The sequence below is a fragment of the Mercenaria mercenaria genome, chromosome 11, assembly GCF_021730395.1.
Source record: "Mercenaria mercenaria strain notata chromosome 11, MADL_Memer_1, whole genome shotgun sequence".
NCBI classification, from domain to species: domain Eukaryota; kingdom Metazoa; phylum Mollusca; class Bivalvia; order Venerida; family Veneridae; genus Mercenaria; species Mercenaria mercenaria.
Genome location: NC_069371.1, coordinates 76596732 through 76621392, shown reverse-complemented (window position 1 = coordinate 76621392; position 24661 = coordinate 76596732). Strand labels below are relative to the sequence as shown.

The window sequence follows — 24661 nt, the reverse complement described above, 5'->3', positions numbered from 1 at the left end:
ACGATGAAAACATTTGTTCCGTATTATTTAGTAGTGTAACCTTTTAACTTCATATTATCAAACCGTCTTAAAAATAAACAAAATGAGCATTTTACTACCTCTGTTGAAGCTAACGTACAATAACTTTAACTTCTGCCCAATCAGAGCCGCTTGTTCACTTATCTTATATCTTGCCCTTTGATAATCAAGCGAACACAGCTATCGCATTTCATTCGCTACTAAAACAGTGGCTGTGCTCGATTGTTTATTACATTGAGAACTGTACTGTTTTCGTGAAACATTATATTTTCAGTGAAGAGCAAAAAATAATTCAAACGCTCATAAATGAGCATCAAAAACTGGATACAGCATAGGTTTACAGGGATTTACCTGGAGTAACTGTCGCGTGCGAGGTGAACACAGATATAATGTATTTATTTACTTAGTCGGAGTATATACAAGATAATATATCGAGATTGACTTTTTGATAGTGTTTATATATATATATACTTTTGTTGGTTTACAAGCGTAACTAAATGGATAATAGATAGATGTTGGTACATACCTACAGTTCAAGTGCGGAGAATATGGAGGATGTCAAAAAAGTTATACTGTGTTTTTATGGATGTTAATGAGTAATTTGGTTTTAGCTGTCAAATATACTCAATTAGTTGATTGATGTTAAAGCAAAGTCTCGTACATTTGCCAGTGTTTAAACTACTATTACTGTAACTACATGAGAATTTGGTTTCGCTATAACATCAATGTGGCAATAATGTAATTGAAGCACATGATTTGATTAAATATTAAAGTACAGTTCGACGATATATTATTGACAGAAAACATGGACGCGTGGCAATATATCACTTCTCTGGCGTTATGGAGTATTTTGTCTCATATTGTTAAAGGTGAGATATTTTTATTTTTCATTTTTACAACTTAGCTAAAAAATCAAAACCATTAACCACAAGACTGCCTAAAACAACTCTCTCTCTCTCTCTCCCTCCCTCCCTCCTCCTCTCTCCCTCTCTCATTTTTTGTACCAATAATAGTATCTTCAATATCTTACAAGCTTTGATGTATAAAAATGCAAAGGGAACAAGTACATAAAAAACAGATCTTACAAAACATTGTATAACAATACTAACAGGATACCTGTCAGTCAAATCCGTCCTATGGAATCTCTATGAGACCAATTAGTACGGTATAGATTTTTAACTCGGTTACTTTATTCGCTTATCAATCAACAAAAACTTTTCCGTATCAATTCCCATACCATACGATATCAAAATATGTGAAATCCCTAGGGTCTAATGATTTCTTTTCTTGCTTTATAATGTCTATTTTCCTGGAGAACAAAATGATGAACCTAATGGAGCTGTGATGCTCCACATTTTTCCTCGTTTTTTCCCTTGTATATTGATGAGGGTAGCAGGCACATTATATCGTCAATGTTCACATAAATTATGCGTGTGGCATCGGGAAGATCTTCCCAACTGTATATCCCCTCCACTTACTGTTTGTAGACAGACTATTCCCATAAAATGCACGAGAAAATTAATAAAAGCTAATATAAAGCTCGTGGGATGGAACACAAACCGTCTCAATAAAAGACAAACAGGAAACTGCTTAATGACATTAGAAGTATATCAAACTTTACGGCAAGATTCCAGACTGAGAGGTTGGAGTATTAAGAATATATCAGGTCCCAACGATTTCCACTCTATCATTAATCTATTGTACAATAATTTGCAAATATATACATCACTGGAACTGTAGTACCCATATTAAATGATAACCACGAAGAATCAGTTAAAAGTAAAAGTCAGAATGTTACTAAATATTCGTAAAAAAGGAATCAAAACTTTACAGATCGCATAAAACTGCAAAAGAAATGCATTTTCTTCATTTTCCGCATATTTACGCATTTACAACCGTAATGTTGTTTTTTTTTATGAAAGTTATGTGAAACATTAAAGAAACTTCATACTACATCAAAATCCTTACAGGTATTACTGGTTAAATGTACGTTAAAAGATAATTAGTGTTTCCTAGAAACACAAGAAATTGTTAGCACAAAAACATTCAGTGATGAAATACCACTTCATCATATTTTCTGAAAGTTCATGATAACGCAGTCTTGACTTTAACTTACACCAAATACTGTATTACATATACAGCATAATTGTTTTTGCAACATTTGATTTAGAAAAAAAACAAAACAAGATGCCATTTTTATGTTTTTTTTTGTCGGAATTGATACTTACAAACCTGTTAGATAAAACGTTCGTAAAGAACAACAGAATTTATTGCTGATACTTGTCTAGAATTCAATTCCATAGAGAATAACCAATTTTATAAGATATTGTAAAGTTCAGTTGCTTTTAAATTTAACTTTCCCCTTATCTCAGAGAAATATTCCTACAAATCAGAGTTCTTAATAAAGTTTTTAGGATGTGTAATTGATAAATATTTATTTTATTAGTTAATTCAACACGCATTTTTGATTGCCCCCAGCGTGTGTCGGCAACTTAACAAAAAAAAAAAATACTTTGGGGAGCGGAACTGGTCTGCATGTTTAGTAAGGGGGCTGTGCCCTATATTCTGGGTGTTTTAATTTAATGACTTTAACCTTACACTATGTGGGTTTTTAAATCGTTTTTTTTTCTTTACCCTAGCAGTGACACTTTAAAACACTTGAGCAGGTACAAAAATGTTCTTGAGTGGTACCAAATAACCTAAAACTTCGAGTTTTTGTTTCCAGGAGTTAGTTCTAATTTAGCATTTCATCCAGCTGTAGGTTATGCGTGTAACATTTACCAGAGACTAGGTTGCTAAGTGGCTATTTCCACAGAACGATTTACAGAAATCAACATAACGTCCTGTTTGAATAACAATTTCTAGATGGTTATATTGGAGTATATACAACTTTTCTGTGTAACTAAACTGTTTTGACTAAATTCTGATTACACGTGCACAAAAAATGGTTTCCTGCTCAAGTGTCCTCAGCTGGGGCTCTTTTCTCCTCTCCACGTATTCTAACTTTCATGAACCCAATTTAGCTGAAATAATTTTGACCATCAAAACTTATTAATGACCCATGTTCGTAACCCCACTTCTGTAACAATATTTTTCCATTAATATAATCATCTACTTAATTTGCTTTGCGCTACAGAAATTCATTTCATTTGCGTATTTCATTCTAAATTGTACTCGACAACCTGCTCTGGGTACTGAGAAAATATTGGGTTGTCATCAAATGTAAAAACAAGTCAGAAATAACAGGAAACTGTTGTGTTAAAGTAATAAATCATTTGACAGATCTGTATTAGTTATACTTTATATCAGTACAATATTGATGTTTTGGCAGTGACAAATTATTGTATAAAAGTAATAAATCGCTTTGTTATTTTTCTGCATTTTCAATATTTCAATTTTGACCATTTCATTGTGAAATGTTGGTTAGATTTTATAAGGAGCGGGCGATAATAACTCTATAGCATAGTAGTAAACTGTATATAGCAACCCAAAAATCTCGTTTTATTTCCATTTAACAATTGATAAATTGTGTAATTTCAACAGAAATATTTCACATTTTACCAGCCTAGCGTTATTTGTAAGTTTCCCCTTTATGAATAAGCCAAAGTTTTTCGATAGTTTGAGCGTTTGATAAACCCATTGTTTATCGATACTAGACTGGTGTGTGTCAATTTTGAGATATTAAAGTGCTAACGTACACTTTAAACGGTCTTAATGGTACTTAATGATAAATTTACCCGTTTATGAAATGCCCGACAGAACTATTTCGTTCTAACCAGATGCGTTTAGGTATATGGTTATGATAAACAAAGGAAATATTAAGGCGAATATTATCAAATTTTATCAAATTACCGCCATAAACAGTGTATACATTTTAAATAAAGAATAGTGTAGAAAGACTTGCATGGACGCGTATTATATAAAACACCCATCATGAATAAAAAACAACAACTTTGAATATTGTTTAACCGTCTTCCTTACCCCTTTCCCCCAAGACTTGCCTTACTATTACATCCTCATAGGCGTAGGAGAAGGGGTCCAGCAGAAGGCCGCCCCGCCCCCGATTTTAAGTGTGTGTGTGTGGGGGGGGGGGGGTTCAGCATATGGTTTGCCCCCCCCCCCCCCCCCCCCCCCCCAAAAAAAAAAATAGATAATAAACAGATTTTTCTCTGTAAAAAAGTACGTAAAGGAAAAAGAAAAGTCAATTTTAGAGAATTTTTAGGTGTAATGATATGGATTTGATGTGATGTCTGTTTTTTTTTCAGGGGGAGGGGGGCATATGGTTTGGCCCCTCCCCCCAACTTTTGATCCAAAAAACTGATTTTTCTCAGTAAAAAGTAGATAAAGGAAAGAAAAGTCAATTTTATAGATCATTTACTGTTTATTGTACTGATATGGATTTGATGTCATGTCTGTATTGTTTTGGTTGTCTGACAATTTTCAGGGCAAATCTGGTTAGGTTTAACTGGCCGGCTCCCTATAGGCCCCCAACTTTGAGTTCGCTCCTACGCCACTGATCTTTGCATAGAGCACTAGTTGGTTATTTTATTTTACTTTACAACTAAATCGAAATATCAAGATATCAAATTGTCGAGGTCACAAGTCTTGAATTAGATAAAACAAGATTTCGACACAAAAACAATCGTTAGTTCTCATTCTGAAATTGGACAGCTTTTGAAAAAGGGTCAAATATCCACTGTGTTAGACGCTCGAGCATTTTACATTTATTTATGATTCAAATCCTCAGACTTGTCAAAAAGTTATGGAGGAACATTTTTCAAATGATTGTCTTGAAAACATTAAATATGAGCGCCGCTGTGCGAAAACCTACGTTAGGACTTTGCGACGAGAAAGGATCCAGATTATAATAGCCTGCACATCCGTGCATTCTGATCTGGATCCAATAAATTCGCTTTTCAGTTTTAGGCAAGTGTTGAGATTGAAGATGTTGGGATGAAGGAACAGTGCTAGGATGAACGAACACTATACTGTTAGTATATGAAAGTGCACTGATTTTGATCCTAGCCCTAATGTTGGTTTTCGCACATCAGCGCTCAAATTTTTATCAGGGCCCAAACTATGCCGTTAGTTGACTTCTTGAGAAAAGTTCTAGAGAACAATTTATGCCAAGTTCTAAATGTATTATGCCGCAGAGGTAAAAGGAGTTAATTCACTTAAAAACGTTAATTGCACGTTGAGTTGATGTTGTAGCTATTCTTGTAAGAAGGAAACATGTTTTGTTTTTCCTGAAGATAATTGGTAGTGATAGAACACTGTGTTCAGAAGCACCCTGGTGATTAAAAGCAACATTGATGACTGCACGCGCTGTGAAATATCTTGCAGAAATCTCGCAGCGATAGAGGGTCGTTTAGAAAGTTCAAAGAAAACTCATTGTGACTTATTTTAAAAAAATGTTTTTTCTTCAAGTATCAAAATTAGGTTCCGGCTCAAGTTAGAAAGGTTGACACAAAATTGCTACAGAAAGTAGCCTCAGTAATGTCTAAATGACCATTACATAATGCAGTTTTTCCATATTGATAATATGTCCTTTGTGTGCTGAATGTACGTATATAATAACATTTAATTTTTCATTCTGTGTCGGACTTTACTTCGAATTATTTTTACAGTCGCGCCCGTTTGATTAGGCGATAAATTATATAGTATAGTATACAGTATATATAGAAAGAGAAGAATTGCTGTCCATGTTATAAACCGTTAAACCACAATATAAGAATATGTGTCGGAACCCTTGCATGTTAGGGATAGGTCAACACCACGAAAGCACGTGACTTTTTGTCATCAGAAATAGAGATGAGACTCTATAGCATGTCAACTGCGGTTGCCTCGGAAGTATCAAATTGGATTTGTACTTTTGAGTAGGTACATACCGCTGTATAATAAGTTATTTGATACAAAGTTGTTTTCATAGAAAATAAATGGTGATTTTTTTTATCTATTTTTTCTCACTCACCGTCGCACGCAAACCCTGGTCATCCTGTACCATAAAAAGGAACAAGGGCACGGAATGTGTTAAATCGGTACAAGTGTGGATTTGTTTCAAACTGAAGGATGTCGTTAAATCACTGGTTCTGTTTACATATGACAGATCATGTATAATTTAGGGTATCTATGAAAGTCGGTTTTTACTTTATGTATGATTTATATCCCTCTATACAAGACAGCCGCAAGTATGCTTTAGAGGTCAACGTTGTCGTAATAAATAGGTTCTCAAAATGCAATCAGCGAGCACATTAAATTAGTTATTTCCTTTTCATGATGCACCTATGGGAAATATGTATGAGATCTTATTGAATAAAAGGCTGCAGGCAATATAATATGCAATGGGAAACATTTTCGTCTTGAATCATTATGCAGACTTTTAATGATGCATTCTGGGGGTTGGAGATGGTTTCTGTGCATTTATACACGACAATGTATTGTTTCAAGTGAAGTACAACGCTTGTGGGGAAATCGAATTACATTTTTACCATGTTTTGGAGTAAAGTCTATCGGAAGCATAATGAAACAAAATAATTAGAATTTTGATTATACATTTTTTTTATATGTTACACACTTTTCAGTCCCTTACTAGTTGCAAACCAATTTCGGGGACGACTAGTATAGGATTGCGCTTTCCGTCCGTCAGTCCGTCCGTCCACACTTTCGGGTCCGCTCCATAGCTCTGTCAGACAATAGGGGATTTTAATATTACTTGGCTCAACTGTATTCCGTATGGAGTCTACATCGGAGATAAACTCCTTAAAAGTCAGTTTTGTTATCCAATCGGTTACCTTTTCATCCATGCATTGATATTTAAAGAACTTGGTACAAACATTCAAAATAACAAGCTGATGTGTTCATATGAGCCGCGCCATGAGAAAACCAACATAGTGCGTTTGCGACCAGCATGGATCCAGACCAACCTGCGCATCCGCGCAGTCTGGTCATGATCCATACTGTTCGCTAACAGTTTCTCTAATTGCAATAGGCTTTGAAAGCGAACAGCATGGATCCTGACCAGACTGCGCGGATGCGCAGGCTGGTCTGGATCCATGCTGGTCGCAAACGCACTATGTTGGTTTTCTCATGGCGCGGCTCATATATTCTATTAACAAAACACTTGGAATATTTTGTCTTTAGATTGGTTCTTCTCAAACTACTCGAGCATTGTTTCACATCAGGTTGTATCTGATGACACCTAAATCTATATTAATAGTAGACGAATAAATGAGATGTTCCATGAAATATCATATTCATTGTATTAGACATCAACATGCCAATTCCTAACAACTTTTTTTATTTGCAAAGAGCCAGAAATACTGATACTGATAGGCCTATCTGTCAGATCTTATGCAAAGCCTCGTCAGGATATGATTTTTTTTCTCAAAAATAATTATGTATGAATATGACATGTTTTAAATGTATTAATCTTTAAGTTAGTTTTGTTTTAATTGCATGTTTAACTGATCATAATATCAACTGATCTAAAATATTCAAAAGGGTTCAGTTAACATGATATTTGGAATGAAAAGATAATTAATAAACCTGTACATCAGCCAAATAACTTTGACGAAAATTGGCTACATGATTGAAAACTATCCAGGCTGTATGTTGGTCCACTTAAACTGTATCCGATTACGCGCCCTCTTGTCTTTTCTCACACATGTTACCCTAAAAGATGTTTGAAGTCGGTACATTCGTTGCCAAATATCGACAGAATATTTGTTTTTTTTTTTGTTTCTCTCCTGCAGATTAGATAAGACATATTCTCTAATAAAAGCACACCTCTCAATATCCAACACACTTATACCCCCGCCTTATATCCAACTCTATAATGAAAGCCCCTAATAAAGTTCTCGGTATCTAACTCTCCTAAAATTCTCCTATACCCAGCTCTGCAATTAAAGCCCCCTAATATCCAACACTCTAACATGAATGATATTCAACTCTAATTAACACCCCTATTATCCAACCTCATAATAAAACCCCCATGATATCCAACTCTACTATAAATACTCCCAATATCTAACTCTCTAATAAACACCCCTAATATAAAACTCTCTAATAAAACCCCCCATTTATCCCACATTTTAGGCCGCAAAAATAGCTTATATATAGATATGCAATAATCCTCTCCCTTTCTAAACGAACAGGTACAAGGTGTGTCGGATATATATACTTTGTATACTTTATTCAACATAAAGGGATATAAGGGTATTGTAGGATGAAATGTTAGCTCTCAAGCATTGTCCCTGTCTCAGTGCATCGGAAGCTTAATAGGGCGTCCTTTCCCTTATTAAAGGCATAGCACCAACCCCATCCAAAGTAGAAACACTGAATGCTTAAGTGTAAGGTGTCTAACATTTTAATATGCATTAAATGGAAATATGAAATATGGTTTGCTTAGAAAATGAACACGTATGAAATGCCCAAGGTACTTTCTTAATCTTTGATAAAACTTACTACATAAATCTTCAGAACTGCCAAATTATTGGCTAACAAACATTTTTGTGATAAAGGTAATTAGATGATCCATCTACACTCCTATAAAATCTTCATGAATTTATGCGGTAATATTGCGTCTTTTCATGTAAAACACCGAGGTTTTCCGCGTGTATATATGTGTTTTGTTTTTATTGTAATGTTAAATTGCATGCTTTATAACCATGCCCAAAAACAAAAGCGGCTAGACGAACAGTCTCTATATAAGGTTTTTCAGGTGTAAATATCTACTGACACAATCATATTACTGCACGAAAACCATACACAAAGAATGCAATTTTTAACAAATGTAGTTTTAAAAACACGCACTGTTTTGACAGAGGAGACGATATTCATGTTAAACTGATGTTTTAAGGTCACAAAAACTTGGCAAGAAATGATATACGCAGTCAGCTTTAGTTTTTAGATATTGAAGCGTATATTTTAAACGTGTCTACTTAACTGTTAATATTTAAAAAAAAATAAAGTCTATATGAAGTAACCATTCTCTGCTGATTTAACCCTTAGCCTGCTAAATTTCTAAAATGGACTGTTCCATCATTCAGTTTGGGCAATACCATTTATTATTCGAAGGGGTGTTCACTGAAAATTTACTAACTGAATAGCGAACAGTGCAGACCATGATCAGACTGCACGGATGTGCAGGCTGATCTTGGTCTGCACTGGTCGCAAAGGCTGAAATATTCGCCGCCAGCAGGCTAAAGGTGTAAATTGCCTTTTTTAGACAACAGAATCACTTCAGATATAGAGGATATTTGTTTGTTTCTATGTAAGATTGAAGTATCTTTCACTCATGAACACCAGATGCAATATTTTCACGAGTGGCATAGCCACGAGTGAAAATATAAGATTTGGTGTTCATGAGTGAAAGAGTTTTTGATCTTACATGTAAAACAAAGAAAGTTTCTTTTTGTTTCATGTTTGACTAAATTTACTAATTTTATAGTTTCTCACCAGTGAAAAATACATTTGATATTTTTCACTGTGAAAATACCAGATATATTCCACTCTAATATTTCGATAATTCACTGAAAAACATGAAATAAAAAGTTAATATTTAGGTACGGAGTTCTTGCAATTTTCAAATATTGTAGCATACCCATTCAAAATATACTTGTAAAACCTAATTCTTGAGTTTTATTTGATCTGGGTTTTAAGGCGCACCAGGACACTACAGGTTGTATGGCGCCGCTATATACAACTAAACATATTGGTTTCACGTCTTGTAACGGCTGGATACAGTAAACTGTTCGCACCTTATTGCTCGCTTATTACGACCAGCAAGGGTTAAAAAGTGTTTCTAATTCTTTTCGTTCACAAGTCGCCACAAAACTACATGGGAAGTCAATATCAAGATTTGGACTTGCGTCATAGACGTATGGACGTTTCTTTCTTTAACGTACGTGTGAGCGTCCTTAAAATATTTTCAGTTGTACAGATCTGTAATACAGTAATATATTCATACCATATGTCGCCAAGAAGTTGTACGGACACTAATACAATCGGATATAAGTTTAATTAACCAGACATTAATCTCTCATACATGTTGCATTGAAGATTTCGTAGTATGCTTTACATTTTACTTTATACATCAAAACAATATGTATATACAATGATTCTTTCATGAAAATAAAATTATTCGCGTGACGAAAAGAATAAACTGTACAGAAAATTTATCAACTTGCGGCCGTGAAATCTTCACGCAAGCCTGGCAAATCGATTAGCCTGCGAAATTACACGTGAAAAACCATTTCACAAAACCATGTTTAAAATCTTTAATCGCCAAGTTTACCTTTTTTGATGTTATTCAATAAAAAGCAAAATGATATTTACTTGCACAGCGCGATCGTTGATTTTAAACAGAAATCCCAGTTAATAAAGACGTTCAAATACAGATTTTGGTTTTTGGTTAGCTTAACAAATTATATGATACATATTTTTCAGATTTTCTATTCAAATGTTTGCGCTAAGATGTCAATAGACCATTTCATATTTGATATCATAATTATTTTTCTTTCAAATGAAAGCTGCAATTTAAGATGCAATCTCGAAGCAAGATTTGAATGGAAAAATCAAAATATTTTCTTAAACATGAAATGATCATCGCCGTAAACCAGGTTTAATTTAGTTACTCATATTTCTGAATTGTAGGGCAGATATAGTAAAAACATTTCACATCAACCTTAAGATAACTATAAAAGCGTTTCAGCCAAAGTCCTCTTTTAAAAATTGAAACTAAAAAAATAACTTGTCGTAAAACTTTAAAGCGACTGCTTCATACATTTTGGTAAAAAAATTATATATCTCATTAATGCGACTTAAAGCACTTTGTTTTGGTGTCCTAGTATGGTACGAATGTGTGGAAGATCCAGGAGCATTCTGACATTTTAATATTATGAATTAAATCAAATGTTTTTTCGTTTATGCTGAGATCTTGTAATAGCTGAATGTTGTTCAAATTTTTGGGTTTCGATTGTATGAACAGTTCGGGAAAAGTAGTAATTTATGTGCGGTATTCTGTCACAAAACTTACATATCGTACCCCTCTCCTTGTACACACCCCGCCCCATCCCTAAATCCAGCACCACGGTTGTTTGGGCATTTTAGAATGTTGCATTTCATTAGAACGCATATTTTTTATAAAACCAAGCTGCTCACAAAGAAAATATACATAATACAAAGAAAACTTCAAAGATGTCTACACTTGGAGGGTTGATTAACGGAATTATTTTTGATCAGTTATCATTTTATATGTCTTTGAAGTATATCTGAGAATTTTTGTGAACATCAAATATATATTTAACAGCATTAATTTTGTCTACGTGTTCATGTAAGCAAACATTGTGAGTCTGGGTCCTTATCCGCGTTGTTTGTTATTTAAACACGCCGTGTTTGCGAAGGCACCTTTTATGTTGACTTAACTGAAGTTATCAGTTTGAATGTAACAAAATATCCCGTTAATCTACTAAAATATTTGATACATCATTGTAGGAAATAAGTGTAGATTATAAATGGAAAAAAAAACAACACTTTGTAGTAAAGTTTGAGAGACCGCCCTTTTCATTCTAAATGTACACCTGTAATATTACTGTAGTAGTTTTCAATATTACCTGAAATGTAAAGTAAGTTTGCATTTTGAAACTTTTTTTATGTATTGGACCCATAAGCGCAAGATATATCCGCTTACACCTTATATTCCCGGTACATAGTGCCAGAGGGCGATAAATACATTTCTTCGACCTACTTACCTTTTTATCTACAAAATAATTTAGATGTGTTTTTCGTCTTTTCCAAATTGATGTTGCAATTATGTTTTTATTTCTGTCGGAGGGTCAAAATCCTTAAGAAGTGCAACTAACATGTTGCTGAATAAACGTGTTATAATATTAAACTGAGGGAAATTAATTTATCATTTTCTTGACATACTAACAATACCGCCCATGCGATACTGTAACGAGGCAGGATGTGTGTTATTTATGTGCATAATTAATATATATGTATGATAATGTGCAATGATTATTTACAAATGGTAAGAATGTAGAAATGTTTGTTTTAGCCCGTTTAGAAACTTTGTGTTTTGTGTCATTGTGTGCTAAAATATTACAAACACTCTGTAACCATAGTTTATAAGTCGCCCCTATACGAAAACTTCTTAATATATAACTTAACACTTTCCGGACACTGTTTCTTTCGTAACAAAAATCAAGTAATTCTTTGAACATATCGTTCTGATATTATACAACTGTATCACTATCCCATTTTTCGACAGGAAAGGGGACACGACGCGGTCACTTCAAAGCCAGGCCTAACCTTGAAAATTGCATAGTTTCGAATTTAATGTTGTTTACAGTTTACGAAGGAAGTAGCGTTCTAATTACGTACAAATTAGAGAACGAAAACACACGCCAATGTAACTTAATGGCAATAAAATATTTAATCATGAGAACAAAGGGCTACTGTGAGAGATTTCAAAAATAGTTTAAATCTATTTTATACGCACTGTTTCCTTGTTGGCAACAGATGAAATTTAAAACAATAACATGTATTAGTGATAGGTTGTATTAGATTTGAACAACGACTGCCACCGGTTGCCCCAGCACGACACAAACTCTGATTTGAGGTTTCAAATCTTCGACTGCTTTTCTCTGACCACAACTTTAAATGAACAAATGGCAAAACTCCGAAACTCGGCGGTATAATCTTCAAACCAGAGCACAGTTATAACTGACAAATGGTTGGATCACACCAGTGTTAAATCCCTCACTTCGTACTTAGTTTTTTACCTTGCACCCTGATTGACGATATTATTCTAAGGGCATCCAACCTTGAATCCATTTGGTTCCCTCTAATCAAAGTTCTAAGACTCAGTAGAATAGTGCTTAGCAGACTGAACTACAAAGCTAGCGATCCTGGTTCGATTCTTTGTTGTGTGTGTATTCAGGTTTAGCAACTTTGCAACATTTTTTTGAGTCGCACGTGCGACGGTGTCTACTTGTAGCACTAAACACAATGCCTAATTTTGTAATACTGGCTCACTGTTTTATCACGCAGTAGACACGGGATATGCTACTGATACCCCACCCTGTCACAGTATATTGACATGGGGCTCATAATGCAACGCACCAATTTAGGCGAGGAAGCTAGTGCGTGTCATTTTTCGCGTGTTTGGTATGACGCGACCAGGAAGCAAACCCACGACCTCCCGCACTCGAAGTGGACGCTCTGCCATCACCTTACCTTGGCAGTACAATTCCGGGTCAAAACTGATATTCTGAAAATGGTAGGGTACAGAAAGATTACTTAGTTGGTACTGTTTCTATCAGTTTCTGCATAAAATGAATGCTTGAGAGCTTGAATGGAAATAAGATGTTCCGTGGGTTTCAGTTGGGAACGCACGTTCATCAGCTTCGTTTTAAAACAATACACATTTTCCTTTAATGGTGTCTCCAAAGGTTGCATTGCTACTGTGAGACAGGTAAAACAATCCATGAAACGCGAAGAAAACCTTAGAACACTTCACAGCAAAAACATACGTTTAAGCTCCTTAAATAATATAAAGGAAATGACAGATTATATCATGCACTAGAATGCCAAGTATATCACTTCTTTCAACAGAAAACATGCTTAAAGTTTATCTTGAGCGGAATCAAATTCCTGGATAAACATGTACAACAGGCAGATAACCAGAGGTGACTTTAACACGGCGTCTGTTAGGGTTTCTGCGGCTACGCTTAATTTAACCCAATCAGCGAAACCTACTTTCTTCACTTTTGTTTCATTTTTTCTACTTTGGGTTCTGGTACAGACTTTGGGTTCTGGTACAGACAGGTTAATGCCATATTGGTTTAAATCATTTGAGATACATGCACTTGTTATACGATTAAAACTTTCGCAGTTTACAAGAAAGTTGCTGTTGTAAACAATTTCCGTTAAATTATTAACATTAAAAAATACGAATACGATGGTAACACAGAAATTAGGGCAATCCTTGTTAAGGTGTTCCATTCGAACTATTAAAGGCTCCTAATGTTTTTGGTTTTTTTAAATGTGACTGCATCATTTTCAGTTATGAATATAAAACCTACTAATTTCTTCTTAAATCCTATTTCCAATAATTGATTTTCTCTAGTATTTGTCATAGGCTTGAATATTGATGAACATAGTAAAAAATTATATTGAATCTATTGTTATTGATTACCTCCCTTTATGACTCTAAAAATCATGTGCAGTAGCTGCAGTAGCACTTTTCAAACCATATAATTATGCATAACATATATTTGGACAGCTGTTTCATCTGTCTTTTACATAAAATTTAAAGCCTTATGGACCTTTAATGTTTAGCCTGCTGGCGACAGGCGATTCTGCCTTTGCGAAAAGTGCAGACCAACAGGCGATTCTGCATTTGCGACCAGGCTGATCATCTTCTGCACTGTTTGCTATTCAGTCAGTAAATTTTCAGTGAACACCCCTTCGAATAATAGATGGTATTGCCAAAATTGAATGATGGCACAGTCCATTTTAGAAATATAGCAGGGTTAAGGTTAACTCCCTTCATTTACACATACTCTATACACATACTCTATATGACAAATCGGACTTAAATGTCGTTTCGCATCTTTCTTTTTTCTGTCCCTTAAGATATTTCAAATATAACGAGAATGATAACTGTATACATTGCCAAATGAATATTCGAAAAAACAAAAACATTTCCTCTCTGTAATATCAGATTATGGTAACATATGGACAAAGTTTACGCTTACACCAGGAAACACTGATATTCGTAAATTCTACAGTCAATATCTCCTGGTCAGGAAGTTAATTATATCTGATTGGATATTAGTGTCACCTATGTTTTTTTTTTCTGTTTCCCGCTGTCACTATTATGCGACATATGTTATCAATTATAGCTTCGATTTGTGTGAGCTTTGCAGTATTTTTTTGCGCGTAGTGGCCACCATATACTTGTTTTATACATTTCAACACAGACCCACGGAATGATTGTACTGTAGCATGTCTATATTTGTGTGCCGTCAACGCCCGTCATTGTTTAAAGTCCTGACATAATGACGTTTAAATGCTAAAACCACGTTTTGCTCTATATTTGTAATTCTTTTGCGGAATTTACTGAAACTTGCATGAATATAGCATATACTGCAACAGCTTTGCAAAGTTTCGAGAGTATAGATGAATAATAAAGGAAGAAACGAAAATTTGACTTTTAAGAAAAATAATATCCAAGTCTTATCGGCCAATTATATGGAACTGGGGGATTAAAGGGAGTTAATACATTGCGGTACCAGAAGTGAATGCGCTACATGTATTCAATTTTTCAAAATGTAAACAAGAATAGGTTTCAAAACAAATTAACGGGTACGATAACATAATTTGTAAATGGTATCACGGTATACCGTCACCACCACCTATTGATCTATCGCAAACAATTTCCTCTCTATAAAAAAGGGAAGAAAAAAACAACAACCGAAGATTGCTGGCAAAACATGAATCTGATAGTCGTTGAAATGAAACATACGTACAATTAGATCTTTTGATATCTTAAACAAAAATTCCAGTGCATTAGCGCACGAGAAGATTTTCTTTGAAAGCTTTTTAGATATATCAATTCTCATTTAGATCTCGTTATTCAGTATTCGAGCGAGACTTCATAGTGCTGAGAGTGGGTTTTATTTTATCTGCGTGCAAGTAGCATGATAGGTGTAGTGAATATTATTACAAATCATCCTCCGGGCAGTATGAACCATGCTGTCTTCAAGTCCTATCTTTAAACACCCACTTCAAAATGTTTGCTAACGAGGGTATAAAACCGCAACCACTTTCTGTACTATTTATATATCATTAAGTTTTTAGGACAGTGAAGCTACTATCGTCCTTTTGCTATATTACATTACGTTTTTGGTGTTAACAGGAGAGCCTTTGGAACCTCAAGTTCGATCCCTTGGCGAGACAATGATTATTTTGACCATGGCATTCTGTCTCATGATACATTGATCGGCGTTAGACTAAACAATATGAAAGCTGTCTGCAAGCAAGGTGGTAACCATGATATAGAATTCCCGGTCCTGTCGTCAAACTATTGTAGTATCCGAGCGGTAGTAAGGTCTAGTGGGTTTGAGTGCGAATGCTAGCATGTTTGACTTATTTAACTACTTAAAAAGTAACCATATACAAGACGGTGGCATCATTTGCAGTTTTTACCTGCACGTGGCCCTTTTGGAATACATAAATGACAAACTGGTTCGTTTTGTTTTGTTTTTATCTTGGATAATAAAGTTCCAAAAACCGTATTTACATGCTGATAATAATCGCACGCGATGATAGATCTCTGTTAAAAAGCGCTTTAATCACTGAATTGGATCGTCCGGAAGACAAGGAACAGCTGCGTGCGCAGTGAATAGTTTTTATTTCATTCATCATAACAACAAAAATTGTTTTTTTTACAGCATCAAAATGTTAAACGAGCTGACGTCAAAGAAAAATACAAAAAATGGCAAGTGAAACACACAGAAATTACAGTCATTCCTTGCATATTAATCCTGTTAGAAAACAAAGTCTAACGAAGCGTTTGTTTTTATTCTAATACTAATCACTACATAATAAATGCTTTTAATAAAAATGTAATAAAAAGAGGATATTTGTTTGTTTCAGTGTAAGATTGAAATATCTTTCATGAGTGAACACCAGATGCAATATTTTCACGAGTGGTAACAACACACAGAAATTACAGTCATTCCTTGCATATTAATCCTGTTAGAAAACAAAGTCTAACGAAGCGTTTGTTTTTATGCCCCCGAAGGGAGGCATATAGTTTTTGAACCGTCTGTCAGTCTGTCGGTCTGTCGGTCTGTCAGTCTGTCGGTCTGTCAGTCTGTCAGTCTTACCGCAATTTTCGTGTCCGGTCCATATCTTTGTCATCGATGGATGGATTTTCAAATAACTTGGCATGAATGTGTACCACAGTAAGACGACGTGTCACGCGCAAGACCCAGGTCCGTAGCTCAAAGGTCAAGGTCACACTTAGACATTAAAGGATAGTGCATTGATGGGCGTGTCCGGTCCATATCTTTGTCATCGATGGATGGATTTTCAAATAACTTGGCATGAATGTGTACCACAGTAAGACGACGTGTCGCGCGCAAGACCCAGGTCCGTAGCTCAAAGGTCAAGGTCACACTTAGACGTTAAAGGTCATTTTTCATGATAGTGCATTGATGGGCATGTCCGGTCCATATCTGTGTCATTCATGCATGGATTTTAAAATAACTACGCATGAATGTGTGGCACAGTAAGACGACGTGTCGCGCGCAAGACCCAGCTCCGAAGGTCAAAGGTCCTAAACTCTAACATCGGCCATAACTACTCTTTCAAAGTGCCATCGGGGGCATATGTCATCCTATGGAGACAGCTCTTGTTATTCTAATACTAATCACTACATAATAAATGCTTTTAACAAAAATGTAATAAAAAGAGGATATTTGTTTGTTTCAGTGTAAGATTGAAATATCTTTCATGAGTGAACACCAGATGCAATATTTTCACGAGTGGTAACAACACACAGAAATTACAGTCATTCCTTGCATATTAATCCTGTTAGAAAACAAAGTCTAACGAAGCGTTTGTTTTTATTCTAATACTAATCACTACATAATAAATGCTTTTAACAAAAATGTAATAAAAAGAGGATATTTGTTTGTTTCAGTGTAAGATTGAAATATCTTTCATGAGTGAACACCAGATGCAATATTTTCACGAGTGGTAACGCCACTCGTGAAAATATAAGTTATGGTGTTCAAGAGTGAAAGATATTTTGATCTTACATGTAAAACAAACACATTTTTATTTGTTTTTTTATTAAATTTAGTCTTATACATTCTTAATGATGTAAAATATATTTGATATTTTTCACTGCGAAAATACCTGATATATTTCACTCTAATATTTTTTAATTCACTGAAAAACATGTATTAAAAAGGCTATGATCAAAGAATTGTATGAAAGTGTTTTTTCATTCTTTTGTCATTTATTTTCCATTAAGCAACACCAAATCTAACCAACGGGGAGAAAAAAAATGATTAAGCAGTTTTGTTTGTAAAACTGATACAATATACGATACACAGGTATAAAATGACTTATGAGTTTACATAGTGTTTACATAGCTGTATATATAAAATGGTGACAAGTTCGTAAATAATTCTGGATCCGCGGTTATAAATCAAGCATTTTAATTGGCTATTTCTGAGCACAGTTTTCAAGTTGACCAGTGGCACGACAGTATTCGGAGACCATAAAGCTGTACTAGTTTCAATGGCAACTTTACTGATTATCACGACTTTCCATTATCAAGAATTCTAGCCAACCTATTAACTTCTTCACCCCGACTTGCTACGATTTTTGTACGAAATGTTATCATGAAAAATCATGTATTTGATGCAAAACCTAATCTAAATTTCTTCCAAAAAATGAAACCAGAAGAAAAGAAATACTCATTCTTCAAGTAGTAAATACGCCAACGCTGCAAGAAACGAACTGAGCACATTTGTTTACAGTTCTCAGAAATTATTTATGCACTTTCCTTTTTCTAGTTAATCCGTTAGTCTAAAGCAATAAAACGAGGAGACTTGGTTCTCGTGTTTTATACCCCACTCACCGCATTTATGTCGTAGTCTTGTTTGCAAGTAGATGAAAACCGGCGCCACAGAGAAGCTTGCAGACAATTAGATAATGAATGAAGTATTGATTAAGATGCGCCCCTGTGACTCAGATGATTTTCGGAATTTCCGGCTTCAGCTTAAAGAATGTTCCAATCTCAAGTTTTTGTTGCTTAGAAATTACGAGAATGCGCTGAAAGACGAAGAAGAGTAAAGAACTCCGCAATGCAAATATCGCACTTAAAATATCATTGAAAACATCTATGATTTTCCATGCTTAACTGATCTATAGCTGTATAATACGGTTTCCAGTAAATGTCATTTACAATACTTTGAATAAAAAACAAAATGCATAAATATCAGTGAATAAAATTATATTTTCCTTCTCTATTTTTGTGACATCTACTACATATATTATAACTTGGGACCCAACAATTTATGCATTAAGGTAAAATTCATAGATATTTTATGAGACGGCAAAATCATAAACTTTTAAGAGAGTATTACACACCCCATAAATTTCAGCTTATATTCATATTTTCTGCAGGATTAAATATTTCAGGTAGTACTAAGTTTCATAATTAAAGAGATAAGATATTCTGAATTGAGATGAAACTTTAAATTGTTGTGAGTAAGATACTTGCATAGTTAGAGATTAGACATTTACATTCTGGTATTGTTGTCACAAAATTTAACCAGTATAAATGAGATGATGAGTGGTGTAGAAAAACATTATTTTAACATGTTGATTACTGTCCCCTTTCAGTTCGTAAACCGTTTTTTACAAGTTGACAACGAAAGAATATTATGCTACCCATTCATTTATTATTCAACATCAAACCGTCCGAGAATGAGAACTTTGTAGCTGTACCTGTGATTGTTTAAAACTAGCTAAAACAATTAAAGGGCAGTAACTTTGCAGTTACTGAAGAGATCCTGATGAAAGATGTACAAGCCCCAACTCCCTATAGTGATCTATATTTGTATTAAATTTCATAAAGTGGTTATTTTTATTGAAAAGGTCTGGAGAAACAAATGAGCCGCACCATGAGAAAACCAACAGTGCGTTTGCGACCAGCATGGATCCAGACCAGCCTGCGCATCAGCGCAGACTGGTCAGGATCCATGCTGTTCGCTAATGGTTTCTCTAATTGCAATAGGCTTTGAAAGCGAACAGCATGGAGCCTGACCAGACTGCGCGGACGCGCAGGCTGGTCTGGATCCATGCTGGTCGCAAACGCACCGTATGTTGGTTTTCTCATGGTGCCGATCAAATTTAATCGTATGCCGTGATATAACACCTGCAAGTCCCTGTCGTATTACATGATTTTGTACCAGTAATTTTGATTTTTGCACATTATATGGCAATTTAATAGATCAATTAGACAGCTGTACATCACATTTTAACAACATTATTTCTGAAAGAACTGTACTAAAATAGTTCCCGGATCATCATGAAATAGACATAAGGAAATACATACCAAACGCAAAGGAAAGAAATGATAATAATTGATGTCACGTCAAAAACGATTGGTTGTTGGAGCGACGCATTTTCAAAGCGGATTTCAAAACAATTTAAAATCAGAAATTCTGTTAATCTTACTCGATGGTCTTTTCCACATTTAGACCTCACAAGCAAACAAGGAAAATATGCTTTCTGGTTAATTAGATAGAATTATACGAACAAGAGTTATTTTCAATATTCGTAATTTTATTTCACGTTTGGTGGATTATCCGAATATTAGAGTGAAATATATCTGGTATTTTCACAGTGAAAGTGTAAAATGGGTAAATATAGTCAAAACATGAAATAAAGAGAAAATTTACTTGTTTTAGATATAAGATCAAAATATATTTCACTCATGAACACCATATCTTAAATTTTCACTCGTGGCTATGCCACTCGTAAAAGTATTGCATCAGGTGTTCACTCGTGAAAGGTATTTCAATTTTTGCACTGAAACCAACAAATATCTTCAATATATAAATATTCACTGCTATGTTGAAATACTAAATGATAGATATCAGTTCTGAACAGGATTTCATATCTAAGCCGTCATAATTCACACGGCTATAACAGAGATAAAAGAAAGATTACGCTACTTCATAAATATATTTGTAAACTGTTAAAGGTAGAGATCAAATCATATCAAATTTATCTATACATGTCCGAAATGTTGCGGTGAGTTCTAAAACTCGGACTGTTTCGCATAGTATCTGTAATTAAGGCCGCTGATTGTATTTTTGAAGAAAATTGTGTTGCATCGTCTGAAAGATACTCTTTCACAAACTAAAATAAAGTTAAACTGACTGATGAAAGAACTGATCAGCGTAGTTTTCATCAAACAAGAAATGATGCATCACACGTGTATTTTGTTTTCATGAAACAAGTTGCATGAGATTTTGTTTTCATCAGACAAAATGCATGAGATTTTGTTTTCATTAAACAAAACCCATGATATTGTGAAAAGAAGAAAGTGTTCCATTGGTCAACAAGAATTTGTAATTGCACGTTAAAATTCGTCTGGAGTCAGCAGTTAAATTATTTTAAGCATTTCTACAGAAATCGAATTTTGTTTTGTAGAAACCGAACTCTATTTGAAACGTTTGTAGAGCTATTGTCATCGTTATTAATATTGCGCTTCAGAATTTTAAGTAATAGATATAAAAAAGGAAAGTTCTCCACCCGCACCCAGCACCCTTCATCTCCCCCACCCCGTATCACGCCCTCTGCGCAACCTAACGCCCTAAATCATATGGATGATATCGTGAGCTCATTTCATTATTTAATATTCATTATCATAAGAGGAAATGTCATTAATACGAAGATAAATTAATGAAGTTTTCATATTAGCATAAGTAAAAATTCATGTATCTAAATATAACATTTGTATGGTAACTTTTCCTTTGATAAGGCTTAGCCCTCAGACGCTTAGAAATGTAGTGGCGTGGCGCCATGTCAATTTCACTCTTGTTATACTTAATTTACTTCTGAAGAAATTGTCTTAAAACGTCATAATATCTAGGAAATTTATTTAATTTATTTACTCTAGGTTCGTATAAACATCCAGAGACTTTCACTAAACTAATTAACGGAATATCGTAAGAAAACATTTAAATTAGAATCACTAAGTTTTGCGCAATGGTTTATCATAACATTGAATACCAGAACACATTTTACGGTCGTTAGCGAACAAAAACACCCCTTCATAAGTTTAGAACAAATCTCAAACTAAATTGCATACCTCGGAGTTTTTGAGAGTACATACTTAGGTTTTACGATATTTTTACTTCTCTGGTGCATTATTCGATAACCACAAACCCCTGTGTGACGACATAAAAATAAGCTCCTGTAAAACAAAAAAATCAACATAAAACAAATTCTCCCACGAAACAAAAAAGATCTTTTTATTTGAAAGCGAGTTTATTTCTTTAAACCTTTATGAAAATTGAAAATAATTTAATATAAAATAATGAAGAAGTAAAAAATCTAAAAGATTCTCTGTTATTATTGCAGTTTCGTAATACAGTTAATCGTAAAAAATCATGCACGCTGTATTAACATGCTTTTTCTTTATTGTACAGTACTTTGAAGGAAATTTTTACATTTTTCTTGAACTGAAATTAAGATCCGATTTTTCTTTGCAGTTGCGTAATGGAAACTCTGGTAAATAGTTTACCTTTCTTAGTCAGTTCGATTCCAGTGATCGTAAGCTTGATCCTCATACATGGCTTGGCAAGTGTTCTTCGCAAGGAACGGACAAAATCGCAATGTTGTAGGGATAATACACGTTTTTTTGTGTATTAACGTCTGCAGAAGCCCGCGGGATTGTTTGTGACCGAGACCGGAGGTCGAGGTCACAAACATATCCCAAGGGCTTCTGCAGGCGTTGATGCACAAAACAAACGTGTATTGTCGCTATTCTTGCATAAAAAAAACATTACACGAAGACTAAATGCATTGTTTTCATATGTGATGACTTGACGATTCCGGTACATTTTTATTTACCATTCTTGTTGTTCATGGAAACGGTAAACATGTTTTAAATATCCATAACCGGGGCACACATAACAACAACACTACTAAAAGCGTGATTTGAAGGTTTTTGAGCATCTTATTTTTATTTTTAGTTATTACAAACGTTACATTACACATAATTTTGCATATAACTTAAAAATTTGATAAACAGGAACACAATTATTTTAAGAATAACAACTTTACATTCGAATTATTTTGAGTACGAACAAACAGAGTACGGATGAGTACGAAGCTAGTGACTAGCTTTCGAGGTTTATTATATGAATTCTGCGAACAATCAGGTAAAAACAAACCGACTGATACTAACAAAAATCATTAATATAATACCTAAAAACGGGCAATAGCACAAGTTACACGCGATACTTATTTATTCACAGTTATTTACAATAACTGAACAGACGCTTTGTAAAGGGAGTAAACTCTAAGAGAAGCTAGAGCGTACATTGATGGGGGGCAGTACGTTTGGGGTTGGAAATTGATACAGCTAAAATACTATGGATTACATTGTATCTATAATGCTACAAGAAGAAGTTATTATGGAAGAAACAAGATGCAGATGCCAAATATCAGTCTGCGCAGAAATACATACATACGTCCCTGGCAAAGCATTTCAAAAATAAAAATCATGTATTAACAGCACGTGAATTGCCTTGTTTGCACACGATTTTTCTCCCGTTTGTACATGGACGGATCCAGTGAAAAAAGTAGTTTTAATGCAAGAATACTTATTCATTACCTAAATAAACTTATCAGTGCAATTTGGAAATTTAACTTATGTATCTGAACTCACGGCAGAGTCTATTCTCTATACAAATGGATAAAACAAAGCAATGGAACATGTTTTGACATTCTGACAACACGCCTCAGTACGCACCCCTTTTATTCCATACGTTGTCATTAACTCATTAACATTTGGATTTGTAACCCTTGCTATCAGAGTTCATAATCTTGAAACCCTTTTCAATGGTTTAAAGCGTATTTCAATAAAATACTGTAGTTTAAAACCACCGGAATTTGGAAATCTAACAAGTGACAAACTTTACCTATTATTAGCCTATGATCACACGAAATTTGTCTGACAGTTTGCGATGGTCAGTGTAGATTAACACCCATCAACTGGTCATTTTAAAAGTTCAAATGACAGTAAATACAGCCGCAGTGGACAGTAAAGTCTGATCCATAATGTGATGTGACCGATGGTCAAATTTCAGCCATAATGGTGAAACTGGCTCGAAGCAGTACCCTGGTCATGACCTGTGAGTGAAATTAATAAATTTGACATTATCAAGACCGCATTATAATCTCCCTCCTTTATACTTGTTTTGGTGAAAGTTAGTAATTTCCTTCAGCGCATCTTCTATCATAACTTTGTCGCAAAAAGTACATTTGCAGTTAAATTGCATGTATTTGATGCATATTGTATATCATATTAAAAACCAATGTACATATTTGCATTCTAAGTAAATTGTTTTTTGTGTTTTTTTTTTCAAGTGTTTCAATTTTACTGACTACTTTAGTTTACATAGCTTTAATGAACTCCTCCATTTTTTTTATTTGTCATACATAGATACTTTTGGATGGTGGTGGGGTAAGGTGGAAATTGCAAAAAGAAATTTATAATTGTGTGTTGTATTTTATCATTCTATTATTTTGCCACTATAATTCTACTCTGCAATATGTGTCTTCAAATATTTGGTACATGTCAAAAAATGTCCAGAGATAAGAAAGTATATTAACTTGTACGCCGTTAAAGCTTACAAAACGCAACCGTGTGTAAAGAATGTTGATGTAAATGCATGTTGTATCTAATCAAAAATGAGACAGTGTTGTTTATTGTACATATAAATATGTAACTATATAACCTACGTTAACTTAATTACTGAAAACATTTCCCTTTGCCGAATACTTCACGCATATTTCATGCTGCCTTTATTAAAGG

At 34.4% G+C, this 24661-nt stretch overlaps 1 protein-coding gene across 1 annotated transcript in view; it reads left to right on the top strand.

Moving 5' to 3' along the window:
- The first annotated feature begins 203 nt into the window (after positions 1–203).
- The window catches only part of LOC123530707 (uncharacterized), a 30785-nt gene continuing 6327 nt past the window's right edge, over positions 204–24661 (top strand). The window contains exon 1 of the mRNA XM_045311462.2: positions 204–887. Within this exon, the coding sequence (XP_045167397.1) occupies positions 824–887 (64 nt within the window). The 5' untranslated portion in view covers positions 204–823. The remainder of the gene's footprint in view (positions 888–24661) is intronic.